The 16,823-nt window shown below is 40.1% G+C and overlaps 1 protein-coding gene across 4 annotated transcripts in view; it reads left to right on the top strand.

Annotated features, from left to right (window-relative positions):
* kif5aa (kinesin family member 5A, a) overlaps window positions 1-16,823 on the top strand; it is a 52,487-nt gene that overhangs the window by 2,819 nt on the left and 32,845 nt on the right. Inside the window, exons 8-21 of one of the 4 annotated variants that reach the window (XM_048192642.1) lie at window positions 99-223; window positions 3,625-3,729; window positions 3,811-3,959; window positions 5,673-5,851; window positions 9,103-9,317; window positions 10,111-10,179; window positions 11,322-11,528; window positions 11,605-11,751; window positions 12,376-12,564; window positions 12,691-12,808; window positions 15,399-15,457; window positions 15,677-15,783; window positions 15,914-16,015; window positions 16,611-16,671. In XM_048192642.1, coding sequence (XP_048048599.1) covers window positions 99-223; window positions 3,625-3,729; window positions 3,811-3,959; window positions 5,673-5,851; window positions 9,103-9,317; window positions 10,111-10,179; window positions 11,322-11,528; window positions 11,605-11,751; window positions 12,376-12,564; window positions 12,691-12,808; window positions 15,399-15,457; window positions 15,677-15,783; window positions 15,914-16,015; window positions 16,611-16,671 — 1,832 coding nt within the window. The remainder of the gene's footprint in view (window positions 1-98; window positions 224-3,624; window positions 3,730-3,810; window positions 3,960-5,672; window positions 5,852-9,102; window positions 9,318-10,110; window positions 10,180-11,321; window positions 11,529-11,604; window positions 11,752-12,375; window positions 12,565-12,690; window positions 12,809-15,398; window positions 15,458-15,676; window positions 15,784-15,913; window positions 16,016-16,610; window positions 16,672-16,823) is intronic. The other 3 variants (XM_048192643.1, XM_048192645.1, XM_048192644.1) reach the window with 3 other exon arrangements.

Genomic DNA, 16,823 nt, shown 5'->3' with positions numbered 1-16,823 from the left:
TGTCTCGAGCTTAAAATCATCTTTAGAAACACATATTTTCATATTCATATGACGAGTATTTGAGGGTGAAGTTTAATGTGATGTTGTTCTGTTGTCAGATATGAATGAGCACAGCTCTCGCAGTCACAGCATCTTCCTGATCAACATCAAGCAGGAGCATGTGGAGACGGAGCAGAAACTCTGTGGAAAACTCTACCTGGTGGATCTGGCCGGCAGTGAGAAGGTCTTTTGCACGAATACTTCACCCTCATGTTGCTTTACACCTGTATGACTTTCTTTCTTTTGTGGAACACAATATATTTGTTATTAATGTTGGGTTACATTGGACCCTATTAGAGGATTAGTTCACTTTCAATTCAACTTTTCCTGATAATTTACTCACCCCCATGTCATCCAAGATGTTCATGTCTTTCTTTCTTCAGTTGAAAAGAAATGAAGGTTTTTGATGAAAACATTCCAGGATTATTCTCCTTATAGTGGACTTCACTGAACTCCAGACGGTTGAAGGTCAAAATTACAGTTTCAGTGCAGCTTCAAAGGGCTTTAAAGGATACCAGACGAGGAATAAGAGTCTTATCTTGCGAAACGATCTGTCATTTTCGAAAGAAATGTAAATGTATATGCTTTATATAAACAAATGATCGCCTTTTAAGTGGTTCCGCCAAAACCTCACTTTTGTATTCTTCAAAAAGCATACGCTGTACTTCCTATGCCTTCCCTATTCTACGAATGCGAATGCGGCGTCAGTTAAATTTTTCCGGAAGTAGAATATGGAAGGCATAGGAAGTACAGCGTACGCTTTTTGAAGAATACAAAAGTGAGGTTTTGGCGGAACCACTTAAAAGGTGATCATTTGTGTTTATAAAACATATACATTTACATTTCTTTCGAAAAATGACCGATGGTTTCTCTAGATAAGACTCTTATTCCTCGTCTGGTATCGTTTAAAGCTCTTTGAAGCTGCACTGAAACTGTAATTTTAACCTTCAACCATCTGGGCTCCATTGAAGTCCACTATAAGGAGAATAATCCTGGAATGTTTTCATCAAAAACCTTCATTTCTTTTCGACTGAAGAAAGAAAGACATGAACATCTTGGATGATATGGAGGTGAGTAAATTATCAGGAAAAGTTTTTTTGAAAGTGAACTAATCCTTTAACTTTAATTGTATGGACAAAAAACACAGGAGACATGTTTTCTGTTGTGTTCCACTGATGACAGAAGGTTATCCGATGTGGAAGGAAGCTATTTTCTTTGAAAAGAGAAAATAACCTAGAATGTCAATGTGCAGTGAACTGTAAAATTATTTGTGCTACAAACCAGTGTGTTTATGATTGTGACATTAATTAAATGAACAATATCACTCGTAGCCTTACAATATGGCTGTATATCAGTACGACCGTGATTCAGCCACAGGTAATCATAGTGTGCTGATATACAACCATATTTCACGGTTACGAGTGTGATGTTGCATTTATACAACAGTTCAGCAGCACAAGTGTGTAAATAAATAAAAACTACAGAGTGTCTTTAAAAACCCTCTTTTGCAAGGAACTACTTCCTTCCACCACAGATTAAAATCTCAGGTTGACAGATTAACAGTTGAGCCCAAGATCTGTTACTAATTCTAAAAGTTCACCTCAGAACTAGTGATGAAGGAACGTTGAGTCGCTTCATTGAAACTCATGGTGTTATGTAGGGTATTAAGAGAGACAGATTGACTAAACAAGTGTATTACCTGATCTGATATAGCATTCATTCTTCAGGTCGATGTCCATAATATATCTATTATAAAAATCTGTTTAAATGTCTGATGAGGAAAGCGATATATTTGTCTTTGTCCTTTTAAAAGTTAAGGAGATTTCCCACAGCGCTAAAACAACTTCCTTGTTTACAACCAGTCCCTTTCCATTCCCTTTCCACTCACAAAGATAGCAATAATGTAACTTTCACTGAAGTCCATATCACCAACACTGATGAACCCTTTCTCAATACCAAATACAGCATGTTATTTATAAAAAATAATATTTATTGAACAATAATATTTAAATGACAAAAATAGCCATTATAAAAGTCAATAGGAAATAGCAAACAATTCAGTCAATGTACAAAAGCAGCACTCTAGTACAGGATTTAAGTTAAATATAACCTAAATATAAAGTTAAGAAACTTAATTTTCCCCTTAACCCAAAATGATTATATACCCCAAATTAATTATATCTAATGTTTAAAGGTCCCGTTTTTCGTGGTTTTTTGAAGCTTTGATTGTGTTTATAGTGTGCAATATAACATGTGTTCATGTTTCGCGTGTAAAAAAACACAGTATTTTTCACATAATTTACTTATCTGTATACCGCTGTTTCCACTGTCATAAAAACGGGCTGATGACTTCCTTGTTCTATGAAGTCCCTCCTTCAGAAATACGTAACGAGTTCTGATTGTGCCAGCGGTTCCTGTGTTGTGATTCGACAGCTCTGAGCGCATCTTGCCCGGAAAGGTCACGCCTCTTACCATAACGTGGAGATGCACGCGCTCAGTGTTATTGTAAACATGTCTTTAATTTTACCCTATCCATTTGAGCCGGAATCAGACCCGGTGATTGGACTGCGGGATGAAAATAACAGCGTTTCGACGACATGGCGACAAACACACTCTACAAACGCAACTCTTGTGTATTCCTGTGGGCGGAGGTTAGTCAAAAAACTGTTTTAGTGACGTCATTAAAGAAGGAAGTAGAGGGATGTAGTCCAAACTGGCCGTTCGATGTAGGCGACTTCTGTTAAATAAAATATCTCGCTTGGCATTGAACTTTGAGCTTTAAAATTTTACAGATTTTATTTATACTCTAACAACAACATTACAAACTAACTAAAGTTTGAAACATGGGATCACGAAGAACGGGACCTTTAAACACTATCTACAGCCAGTGGAAAATTCCAGAAGAACTGGCCGAGATGAAGCTGTTCTCAGCGGGTACTCGAGCACCGCTGACGGCCTGGAGCTCGCAGTTGCGAAAGCGTCTAAACAAATTGCAAAATACGTTCTGAGGTCTAAATAACTACATTCTCACCTAAAAACTCTTAAAACTACATTCAGTGACACAACAACAGTAGAATTTGTAAAAATGGATTTCCTCGGCCGCCCTGACAGTCACCGCAAGCGGAGTGATGCAAATGGTGAAACGGTTCCAGTGCTGATACTGGGGAAATATCACATGGCTCTCAGCCAATCAGATTTGAGAACCAGAAAGAACTGCTGTATAAAATAATATAACAAATACCAGTTTGCAGTATCAGGCAGTATAACAGACTGGTTTTGAACAGGTAAAATAACTGAAGCCTGACACTTTCAAGCTACAAATGCCTGCGCCTGCTCGCATTTCAAAATGAAGGTGAATACAGGCAGAAAAACAGGAATAAAGCCTTATCTAGCTGCTGAGGAGTATACAGCGTGTGTTCAAAACCAGTGTTGACCTCAACAGTTGTCATAGAGAGTTAAATTCACCCTTCGCTGATGCATGATATCATGCCATGTTGTGGCAATCATGACTCTTTCATAAATAAAGAAATGAAGAAGAATCAAGCAGACGGGTTAAGATTGTTTGTGGTGTATTTTCACATGCAGGTCAGCAAGACGGGTGCGGCTGGAGCTGTTCTGGATGAAGCTAAAAACATCAATAAGTCTCTGTCTTCTCTCGGAAACGTCATCTCTGCTCTCGCTGAAGGAACTGTAAGTGCACTCATGCAAACACACACACACTCCTATATATTTGTGTTTGGTTACACTGACGCCCCTCCTGTGTGTGAGCAGAAGACTCACGTGCCGTACCGCGACAGTAAGATGACCAGGATCCTGCAGGATTCTCTGGGAGGAAACTGCCGTACCACCATGTTCATCTGCTGCTCTCCCTCCAGCTACAACGACGCCGAGACCAAATCCACGCTGATGTTTGGACAGCGGTACGTCCCGCACAGATACACATAAACACATGACATGCGGGAAAAACATATAGTGGCCACAAATTATTTCAGTCGTATCCAGGGGTGAGCTAACGGGACTGAAGCCCCAAAATAATCTGTTACCTCGTCTTTCTCATGGAGGTGAACAATCAATCAGGAAAAATAATTGTGCATACAATTACAGTTGCTGCGCTTACCTAACTGTGAAAAAAGTACATATTAAAGCGTTATTTCCAACGTAACGCTTTAGTGTTAATGGTGAAAAAGTGCATGGTAAGAAGTAGCTAAACGTTTATTATCTGACAACTGTTTCACAGTAGAAATGTTCACAGACCAACAGTGATATCCAGTGATGCAAACTCAACTTTTTCTCTGTTTATCAAATTTCACCATTTTGAATTGAAAAAATGCTATTTTTTTTTACACGTTTCATGTAATTCATAACTGAATGTGACGAGACAAGAAACGTTTTGCATTTTTGAATGTGTGCATATTTTAAATATTATTTGCAAATGGTTTTAAATTGATTACTTTACAACTACAAAGACCTTTCTTTTTCTTTAATGCCTTAAATCACTTTAAATCCTTTAAATAAAGGGTGAGTTCACCCAAAAATGAAATTTCTGTCATTAATTACTCACCCTTATGTTGTCCCAAACCCGCATGACCTTCGTTTTTCCTCAGAACACAAATTAAGATATTTTGATGAAATCTGAGGGTATCTGATCCACACATAAGCAGCAATGACACTGCATCTTTTGAGGTATTAAAGACATCGATAAAACGGTTGACGTGACTACAGTGGTTAAATCTGAATGTTATGAAGCAATGAGAATACTTTTTGTGCACAAAAACAAAACAAAATAACGACTTTATTCAACAATCTCTAGTGATGGATGATTTCAAAACACTGCTTCATGAAACTTCAAAGCTTTACAAATCTTTTGTTTCAGTTGATCGGAGCACCAAAGTCACATGATTTTAGTAAATGAGGCATCGTTACGTCATAAGTCTTTTGAAATTTCAGTGGTTCACGTGACTTTGGCAGTTTGATACACGCTCTGAACAACTGATTCGAAACAAAAGATTTGTAAAGCTTCGAAGCTTCATGAATCAGTGGTTTGAAATCTTCCATCACTAGATGTTGTCGAAAAAGTCGGTATTTTGTTTTGCTTTGGTGCACAAAAAGTATTCTCGTTGCTTCATAACATTAATATTGAACCACTGTAGTCACGTTGACTGTTTTATCGATGTCTTTAATACCTGTCTGGACCTCAAAAGATGCAGTGTCATTGCTGCTTATGTGTTGATCATATAGTCTCGGATTCTCGGAACAAAAAGATCTTAATTTGTGTTCTGAGGACAAACAAAGGTCTTACGGGTTTGGGACAACATAAGAGGGAGTAATTAATGACAGAAATTTAATTTTTGGGTGAACTAACCCTTTAATTAATTCCTTTAAATAAAAAGGCCAATTATCCAGTCTGGGCTAAAGCCCCTAATATCCACTGACCCCAGAGCTGCTGTGTGAAAGCGTTTATTGTTTTTGGTTACATTTTGAGTGTTGAACATTCTGTTGGTGTAAATCAATGGCAGATTTTAAGTTGAATTAATTGCAGAAAATTGTGGTGGGGAAGAAAAGGAGCTGCAATGCAGTGCTGATTTATAAGACTGAGACCGGTGTGTGTGTGTGTATGTGTGTGTGTGTTGTAGTGCTAAGACCATCAAGAACACGGCCTCCATTAACCTGGAGCTGACAGCTGAGCAGTGGAAGAGGAAGTACGAGAAAGAGAAGGAGAAGAGCAAGAGCTTGAGGGACACCATCCAGAGGCTGGAGCTGGAGCTGCGGCGCTGGCGCAGCGGTGAGCCTTTGAACTGCTCGCATGAGTCAAGTCAGTTTGATTTATACAGCTCTTTAAACTAATTTTACAATGTGTGAACTATGTGTGTATTAGTTGATCCCAAATTTCACTGCAAGTTAATATACAGAAATTGATAGAAGTTTGACCGGGGTCTTGTTGGCGTCTGTGCTACAGTCTTTGTGTTGTGGTCAGAGCTGGATACAGACCGGATCAGACTGACCCTGCTAACATTGGGATGATCTTATGTGATGTGTTTTCGATTCTGGTGAACATAACTAATACAGCATAACAATCAGCTAAGGCAGTGGTTTTCAGTCCTGGCCCTGGGGATAGACCTTAATTCACACACCTGATTCAGATCAGCTCATTAGAGCAGAGAATGAACTGAACTGAGTGCGTCAGATAAGAGAGACGTACAAAATGTTGGTTCTTATAACCAGGATTGAAAGGGGATTTACAGTAAGATGGTGTGTCTGCCTCCTGAACAATGCTAGGAAGACTGTTCCAAAGTTTAAGAGCTAAATATGAAATTGATCTACCGCCTGCGGTTGATTTTGATATTCTAGGTATTATCAGCTGGCCTGAATTCTGAGATCGCAATAGACGTGAAGGACTATAATGCATTAAGAGCTCGCTCAGGTACTGGGGAGCTAAACCATTAAGTGCTTTTAGATTTAAAATCTCTACGATGTTTAACAGGAAGTCAATGCAGTGTTGACAGAAGTGGGCTAATATGGTCATACTTCCTGGTTCTAGTAAGAGCTCTAGCTGCTGTGTTTTGGACCAGCTGTAGTTTGTTTATGAAGCCTGCATATAAATCTGAGTATCTGTGAATAAAGTGGCGTAACAATGAAAGCTAGGTCACCCAAGGGAAGCATGTACAAGGTGAAAAGCAAAGGACCGAGTACTGAGCCTTGTGGCACTCCATACCTAACTTCTGATTGATATGGCATTACCTCATTTTCCAAAACAGTGATAACGATCAAGATATATAAAGATATAAACCACGCTAATGCTAGATCACTGATACAGTATAATTTTCAAGCCTATGCAAGAAAATAATAGTCAGTAGTGTCAAAAGCAGCACTAACAGAGCCACGATTGGACGATAGGAGCAAGTCATTTGTAACTCTGATGATTGCCGTTTCAGTGCAGTTATATGCTCTAAATTGTGCCTGAAAGTTTTCTCTGATAGCATTTCATTTCTCTGCAGAAGTGAACATAGAATTTTTTTTTATATAAAAGACAAATTCTGACAAATTATCTTAGTCCTACTTAAAAGATTAAAGGTGCCCTTGATTCAAAAATTGAATTTACCTCGGCATAGTTGAATAACAAGAGTTCAGTACATGGAAAAGACATACAGTGAGTCTCAAACTCCATTGTTTCCTCCTTCTTATATAAATCTCATTTGTTTAAAAGACCTCCGAAGAACAGGCGAATCTCAACATAACACCAACTGTTACGTAACAGTCGGGATCATTAATATGTACGCCCCCAATATTTGCACATGCCAGCTCATGATCAAGGCATTACACAAGGGCAGCCAGTATTAACGTCTGGATCTGTGCACAGCTGAATCATCAGACTAGGTAAGCAAACAAGGACAATAGTGAAAAATGGCAGATGGAGCAATAATAACTGACATGATCCATGATATCATGATATTTTTAGTGATATTTGTGAATTGTCTTTCTAAATGTTTCGTTAGCATGTTGCTAATGTACTGTTAAATGTGGTTAAAGTTACCATCGTTTATTATTGTATTCACGGACACAAGAGCCGTCGCTATTTTCATTATTAAACTCTTGCAGTCTGTATAATTCATAAACACAACTTCATTCTTTATAAATCTCTCCAACAGTGTGTAATGTTAGCTTTAGCCACGGAGCACTATCAAACTCATTCAGAATCAAATGTAAACATCCAAATAAATACCATACTTACGCGACTAGACATGCTGCATGACGAACACTTTGTAAAGATCCATTTTGAGGGTTATATTAGCTGTGTGAACTTTGTTTATGCTGTTTAAGGCAAGCGCGAGCTCCATGGGCGGGGGAGCGCGAGATTTAAAGGGGCCGCGTACCCTGAATCGGCTCATTTATAATGATGCCCCAAAATAGGTAGTTAAAAAAATGAATAAAAAAAAATCTATGGGGTATTTTGAGCTGAAACTTCACAGACACATTCAGGGGACACCTTAAACTTATATTACATCTTGTGAAAAAAAGTTCTAGGGCACCTTTAACTTAAAGGTTTAGTTCACCCAAAAATGAGAGTAATGTCATTTATTACTCACCCTCATGTCGTTCCACACCCGTAAGACCTTCATTCATCTTCGGAACACAAAGTAAGATATTTTTGATGAAATCCAATGGCTCAGTGAGGCCTCCATAGCCAGCAATGACATTTCCTCTCTCAAGATCCATTAATGTACTAAAAACATATTTAAATCAGTTCATGTGAGTACAGTGGTTCAATATTAATATTATAAAGTGACAAAAGTACTTTTTGTGTGCCAAAAAAACAAAATAACGACTTTTCAACAATATCTATGAGCGGATTTCAAAACTGCTTCAGAGCTTTACGAATCGAATCAGTGAATCGGAGCAGCCAAATGTACATGATTTCATCTGTTTAGCCATTCAATAGGAGATCTGAATCACTAACTCGAAACAAAAGATTCATAAAGTTCAGAAGCTTCATGAAGCAGTGTTTTGAAATCAGTACTTTTGTCACTTTATAATATTAATATTGAACCACTGTACTCATATGAACTGATTCAAAATATGTTTTAATACCTTTATGGATCTTGAGAGTTTGAATGGTTTTGCTCTCATTTTGCGGATTTCATCAACAATATCTTAATTTGTGTTCTGAAGATGAACGAAGGTCTTACGGGTGTGGAACGACATGAGGGTGAGTAATTAATGACAGAATTTTCATTTTTGGCTGAACTAACCCTTTAAAAGATAACTTGCTAAATTAACTGCTAACTTAAATGTTTTTGGGACATATCCTAATGATAAAATGACAAATGGGACACCAAAGAGTTTCACATCAAGTGTGCCACTTGGGACAGGGCCTTTCCTGAATTCGTCAATACACTGTCTGTAAGGTGTTACGTAAGGTCTGAGGGGATGCTTTTGTTTATTTGATTTATATATTTGACTTCCTGCTCTCCTTGCTCAAATATCAAGTGAAAGTCCCTGCTAAAAAACAACCCTAAACCAGCCTAAGGTTGTTTGCTGATCGTATCCTGATGTGTTTTTCCATAGGAGAGAAGGTTCCTGAGACGGAGCAGGCAGATGCTGACGTGGTGAAGCTTGACGTCAGTGATGAGGTGTCTCTGGATAATGAGAGATCATCGGAGCGCCAGCGGGAGAGGGAGAGAGACTCTGACTCCTCCTCTATTGTGGTGCGGATTTCAGAGGAAGAGCGGCAGAAATACGAGGAAGAGATCCGCAAACTCTACCGGCAGCTGGACGATAAGGTGAACATCACTCATCACATTATCACTGACAGCAAATAAAGACTCACTGCACTGTATCATCTATCAGATTCAGTGGCGAGGCTACAGAAGGGCCAGGGCGGCACTGGCCCACCCAGATTGATAGCTGGCCCACCCAATCAAAGGTGCCAGAATATTTTGTTTTATTTTCAGACACTACTTTGGTCTGGAAATAGTCATCTGTTGTGAATGCCTATACATAATTTGAAACATTTATTATTAAAAATACAGTTGCGACAGCAGCTGTCGTTTCTTGCTTGAGCCGACTAAAAACACAGTGAGAAACACCATGAGATAGGAGAGACTCGGACATTACAGTACTGAACACTGAACGGTCCATGCATGTGGATTTGGATAAAAGAGTTAATCGATTTGATGCCGTGCCCGAACGCCGTTTATTCATTCACAGTGGCATATAGCGGATGGGCATGCATGGCTATTCAATTATTTTTCTTATTATCATGCTACTTTTATTATTAAATTAATATTGCAATTCATTTGCCCCGCGATATCATAGCGCATCACCACATAACTGACGCGCTGCGAGTACAATAAAATATTAGTTAGATAGCTTACTCCTATATATATATATATATATATTAGACAAAAAAATAGAGGTCCACCCTATTTCGCCAAGGTCCACCCACTTGAAGATTTCTGGCCTCGCCACTGATCAGATTACAGAATATATGTGCAAAACTAGACAAACAGGATTGTATCGCTGTCAGTGTTTTATTTGCCCTCACATACTTCACTGTGTGTGTGTGTTTTCTAGGATGATGAGATCAATCTCCAGTGTCAGCTGGTGGAGAAGCTGAAGGAGCAGATTCTGGATCAGGATGAGGTCAGAGGTCACATTTGGACCGTGCTGTAATGGCTGTCCAGTTCAACTGATACATTTATAAATGATAATATATGAATTACTCAAAAATAGTGAAAGGCATATACATCCCAAAAAGAGTTTAAATACAGGTGCTAAACAAACAAAAACATATAGAAAACATTCAGGATAAGTCAGCACACTGATGTAATGCTCCCAAATAATTTAGTGATCTTGACAAAAACAGAACCATGTGACATTTCACCAGAACAATAAAACGAAAGATTAGTAGATGCACACATTCAATTTGCATAAGCTATAAATTAGGGCTGTCAGCAGGGCTGAAAAACTAAACTCGAAATTTTAATTTAAATATTTTTAAAATTCTAATTATATTCAAGTATTTTTTTGGGAAAAATACTAGTGAACACCAGATTTTTAAAGCAGCAATCAAAAGAGGGTGTGACGAATAAACCCAAACCAAACGGCACTGGATGTTTTGGTCCCCGAATCTAATGATGCTCAATTCTATAACTTGTATTTTCTTAGTACGAGGTGCACATTTCAAGTACGTTAATGTTATTAAAATCCATTTAGTGTACATGCTTGACAATTGAATAGCCCTCCAGTGCATCAAGAAAAAAACAACTTACTGTTCAGCGTCTGCTCACGAGGGTCAATATGACCGACTATGATTGGATTATTTGATCTGGATCTGTTCTTTCCAGACTTTTTTTCTTTTAAAAAAAACATTGTTTAATTTGATATATTGCTTGTCATTTTTTCAAAAGTGTGTTTTCATTCAAATTGGCGCTAATTGGCATGCTACTCGTCTTAAATTTGAATGCACAGTTTTTGCATTCAGGTGTCTTGAATTCAGAAAATTTTCAAAGTTAGGATTTTTATTTGAGAGCCTCACTGCAAATAAGCAAACATTTCACTGAACTCACAAACACTTAGTAGTTAAAAGCTATGCTGAGCCACAAAATACATTCATTTTACCACGATTGAGCATCATGTGGCATGATGGCAGATTCGCTATTTTATAAAGACCCAAAACATGGTTTGTTGCCCAATCCGGTTTTAGTCTGGGATATGAGGAATTTGTGAGAGATATTTGCACTTTTTCTAGCTCATATTAATGGCTGTTATTGTGCATGTTGCAGTTGCTGGCGTCCACGCGCGGCGACAGTGATAAGGTGCAGACGGAGCTGGGCCGTCTGCAGACGGAGAGCGAGAGCGCCAAAGCCGAGGTGCGGGAGGTGCTGCAGGCGCTGGAGGAGCTGGCGGTCAACTACGACCAGAAGAGTCAGGAGGTGGAGGAGAAGAGCCTCCACAACAAACAGCTGGCCGAGCAGCTCAGCCACAAGATGGTGACGCCCGCTGCCTTATTCTCACATAGAGGCAGTGAATGAATGACGCGTGTTCACTGGTTCCTTTGCTTTCTAGGCGAACCTGATGGAGCTGGAGGCGGAGCTTGCTCAAATGCAGGAAGTGAGCTCGCAGCAGAGGAAGCGCATCGCTGACGTGTTGAACGGGCTGATGAAGGACCTCAGCGAGTTCAGCACCATCGTCGGCAATGGAGAAATCAAGCTCGTAAGTCCTCTCGGATTACTTTTAGGGATTATTAGAGGTCATTTTCTAAAATTCCTTTTAGTTAAAATGTTTCTGAATTCCATTTTAATGGTTAAATAAAATTTTTGTAATCAAAAAGCATGCTTAATTAATTAAAATCATGAAATGTAACAATAATTTATCAAAGGTTTTAGTGCCTTATGAAATCCGTTTTATTTTTTCCAAATTCTGTGTTTTCATTTTTCAAAAGAAACCTCTTCAGACCCCACTGCATAATTATCCCACTTATAATGCGGCTACTTGCCACATGAGTAAACAAAATATTAATTTGACGTTTTATTACCTCAAGATGACTCGTGGCAGTATCCGCTTGATTCACTAGATGGCGCTATTGAAGAACCAGAATTGAGTATTACAGGGAGCCATGATACGACAAAAGCAAACAGAACCCAATAAATGTGACACGACAAATCCCTGACAGCAGATTGATGCCTTTTTCTGATGATCTCCATGGCTTGAAAATATTTTTCTGTACTATACAAACGGGGGGCCCGGCAAAAAAAGTTTAGGAACCACTGCATTATAGTAATTCACTTTCCTTTAGTTGCAGTTGTGTGTCTCTGTAATCTCTGTGTCTGTGTGTAGCCGGTGGAGATCAGTGGTGCGATCGAGGAGGAGTTCACCGTGGCAAGGCTGTACATCAGTAAGATCAAGTCTGAGGTGAAGTCGATGGTGAAGCGCTGCAGGCAGCTGGAGAACATGCAGCTGGAGTGCCATCGCAAGATGGAGGAAACCAGCCGAGAGCTGTCCTCCTGCCAGCTGCTCATCTCACAGGTGTAGCTTCATTTTCATCAGGCCAGCAATTTGCACACCAATATATGACATGAGTCTTTTTGATGCTCGTAGATGACGTGTGGTTCGTGTCAGTAACTTTGTGTCTTTGTGCATGTGTGTGAGCAGCATGAGGCGAAGATTCGCTCTCTCACAGAGTACATGCAGAACGTGGAGCAAAAGAAGAGACAGCTGGAGGACAACTATGATGCTCTCAGTGAAGAACTGTACATGTTGCAGAACTCAGGTAAGACACAAACACACAATTAACATCTTATATTAGAGGGACATCTCATAGACACAATGTTTTTTTTTATACAGAAGTGATATAAACCCCAATTGTAACACTGTAAAATAATTATTATTATGAGAGGCGTTTTTCAACTCTAACTCTTCCTAAGCTCCAAACTCTGCACAGACCTTCAGACTCTATGACGGATTTCCAAATCGGCCAATATTTTCATAGATTTCCCAACTTCAAAACATCTGACTGTAAGAACTCCAAGAGTTGTCAAGATACATCGCCCTGTGTAGTGTGAGACAGGATTCAGGATCCATGTGCAGATCTCTTTATTAAATGTAAAGCCTGAGGAAGTCCAGAAGATAGGCAGGAGTGGTTCACGGAGAATCAGAGAAGCAATAAACAACCCAACTACAGGCTAATAAAGAATCCAAATAGGAAGGCAAGAGGTCCAGACACAAGAAGACAAACCAGTGGCAATGCTTGGAGTTATAACACCAGGGCTGACAAGACTACACAAGGAGTCTTTTGTAGTCCAGTGGCCAATATCTATCCATTCATTCTCCAAACGACATGTCCTCTGTAGGGTCGCAGGAATACTGGAGCCAAACAGCTAATATATAGTCCAGTAGCATAGTAAATCATACTACTCTAAATTACATTTTGATTTCACCCGAGAGGGGCTCAATGCAATATAATGCACAATGGACACTTGTCGTTGCTAATAAATTAAAAGTTCTGTATTCATTAGTGTTCCACAAATCTTTTATCCATCCATTATCCTGGTGCTTGTCCGGGACCATGTCCTGGTGGCAGCAGGCTAAGTAGGGCCACCCATACGTACTTTTCATCTGCAACTTACCGCAGCTCCTCCTGGGGGATCCTAAGGCATACGTGCCGGCAGCTATCACCCTGTATCCCAAGACTGGTTGCCCACTGAAGCTAAGCAGGGCTGAGCCTGGTTAGTACCTGGATGGGAGACCTCCTGGGAAAACTAGGATGCTGCTGGGAGAGGTGTTAGTGAGGCCAGCAGGGGGTGCTCACCCTGTGGTCTGTGTTGGTCCTAAGTGATGGGGACACTATACTGTCAAAAAAGCACCATCCACTGGATGGGACATAAACTCTAGGTCCTAAATCTCTGTGGTCATTAAAAATCCCAAGATGTCCTTAGAAAAAGTATAGGGGTCTAACCCTGGGATCTTGGCCAAATTTGCCCATTGGCCTCCTAATCATCCCAATATACAGATTGGCTTCATATGCCTCCTCTCCATCAATAAGCTGGTGTGTGATGGGCATTCTGTTGCAATATGTTAGATCTCAGTTGGAAATGTCCGGAACACCTCCACCGGGAGGCATCCTGACCAGATGCACGAACCACCTTAACTGCCACCTCTCGATAAAGAGGAACAGCGGCTCTAATCCAGGTCTCTGCGGGCACTGCTCCTGCTTCACCACAACAGTCCAGTTCAACGACTGCATTGCTGTGTTCACAGCATTGATCAACCTGTCAATCTCATGATCCGACCGGCACCCACTCATGAACAAACCCAAGATATTTGTTCTCCTCCACTTGGGGCAGCAACTTACTCCCTACCTGAATCACCTAAACATGCTGGAGGGGTTTGAGTGTTCCAGTGACCATTTGCTGGATCTTTAACTACTGGTAAGTTCTCCCTAGGCAAATTGGTCCCAGATGAGAAGCCAGACAAAGTGTGACCCAATACATCCCCTATCCTGCCTGGAAGATAGAAACCATAGGCCCTCTCCTGGATCTAGGCCTGGGAGAGGAGCTCTCAGACGAATGTGGTGACCAGGATATGGTCCAATCTGAAAGAATAATGTGGAACCTTCCCCTTTTGGGCTTACCACCTGCAAGGAAGTGATTAGGGAACCGGTTAAATGTGCAATAGATGGCACCTACTAAAGATGATAATGATTACATGATTCATTTATGGTTGTTTATTCTTATCCAGATTTCAAAGAAAAACTTGGACAAACAAGTAATTAGTAGATGATAAATAATAACACACCTTAACACTGCTGTAGGGACCAGCGCCCTCTGCTGGTCAAAACAACATTTTAATTTTCCACATTAGGTGTTATTTCACTTTGCTGTAAAAAACAGGAACTCCAGCCAGGAATGGGCTACCAAAAAAGCAGACTTTCCCAGGAAACAAGGATGTTTGGTCTTATGGTCGTTCTGTCCATTTTTCTGGCTGACTGTGAAAAAAAATTCAAGCTTTTAAAACTTTCAGACTGCTTTCACACAGAGAAAATACACGGATAATGTGTCCCCGGATTTGTCCTGGCTTTTGTTCACTAACACTTCCAGGACTGATCCTGGCAACATTACTAGGTCCCCATCCCGGGATCGATCACATAGAAGGCACTCTGGCAATTTTCTGGGATCAATGCACTGTGTGAAAGGGGCTCTTGACAAACCTTTTTTATTCTTCTTCTAAGCTTTCGGCAAATTCCACTGTAATCTACATCTACCAAATTCACAACAAAGGATTAGTTTCAGATTCAGCTCACTTCTGTACTGCTGCTGTTCACTGTACTGCTACATTAATGGTTCTATATATGTTTATATCAGAGAGTCATGTGGCAGATCTGGATGGAGGAGAGAAGGCTGACAGAGAGGCTGATGGGAAAGTAAGTCGGACATACATGGGTCTAGTATTTAATACATGAACAGTCCTGTGACTAGTGTAAGGAACACATACATGTTATGATAAGAGAGATGTACATGATGTGGTTATTTTTCAAAATAAGTCACTAACAGCATTCAAGCACATGGACACTAGGAAGGTATGTGAAATATTATTGGACTGTTGTCACATGAGTTGTGTTTATTTGTGTGTGTTTGTGTAGAAGTCCACTGGTCGTCCATCTCTCCATGCAGAGTCTCGTCAGAAGCAGCTCAGCCATCTGCGGGATGAGATTAATGAGAAACAGCGACTCATTGACGACCTTACCGAGTCAGTCTCAGTTCTATAACACTATTCCTGTATAGATGAGCATGAGTGCCTTCTGATAGCATTACACAATGCATTATAATCACTGAATGTTGTACATGAGGTGCTGATGGTGTCACAATGTGTCTTACAGTAAGAATCAGGCTCTAGAGCTGGAGCTGGCTCATGTGCGGTCCAGTTTCAGTAACCTGAAAATGCAGGACGACACCAAGAGCGCCTGTCTGGAGCAGCTGTCGTACGTTTTTCTGCTATTGCACAAATACATTGATTGTAAAGCAACTGTTTGTTTGATCATGTTGTGAGTGTTAAAGAGGACCTATTGTGTAAAGTTTTAAAGTTCCTCCAGCGGGAGTTCTTCTCTATATCAGTGTCAGTGTTTCTGAACTCCCTGAAACACCTCCATCTTGAGTTTTCTTCACAATATTCCACATTTAAATAATTCATACACAGAATAAAGGGGCGGGGCCTGGTTGAGTTATTTAGTAGTGTGTGGACGCTGGTGGTTATGGTAAGGGGCCGGACATTTCCCAAACACCAGTCACAACACACTGCTCCAGCCGACCAATCAGAGCACATTGTGATTTCAGAAGGAGGGGCGTCAAATAGACAGGAACTAAACAGAGCGTTACTGACAGACTGGGAAGAGAGGAGCTGCAACAATGGAGAATATGAGGAGAATAATCAACATTCAAGCAGGAAAACCTGTTCAAGAAGAGCACAAAAACAACATCAAGACTATAAAAAAAGGGCATAATAGGTCCTCTTTAATGGATGCTAGAGTGTGCAATGAATGTTTAATGCGTGTTAAAGTTTGTGAGTTTTCTCAACAGGTTTCAGCAGGAGAGACACGAGCAGTCCAAACAGGATCTCAAGGGCCTTGAGGAGACTGTTGTACGTTTCTCATACAAACTCCTTTTTTGTTTTACATCATTCTCATCTGAATTTGTGCACCATGATGATGTAATTTTAGAGTGTTTGCTGAAAGCTGATCACATTATCACAGGCAGAAATATATTATTTATAGGTTTATACATGAGGCTACA

This window comes from Megalobrama amblycephala, linkage group LG6 (genome assembly GCF_018812025.1).
Source record: "Megalobrama amblycephala isolate DHTTF-2021 linkage group LG6, ASM1881202v1, whole genome shotgun sequence".
Lineage (NCBI taxonomy): Eukaryota > Metazoa > Chordata > Actinopteri > Cypriniformes > Xenocyprididae > Megalobrama > Megalobrama amblycephala.
This window is presented reverse-complemented; position numbering and strand designations above follow the sequence as displayed.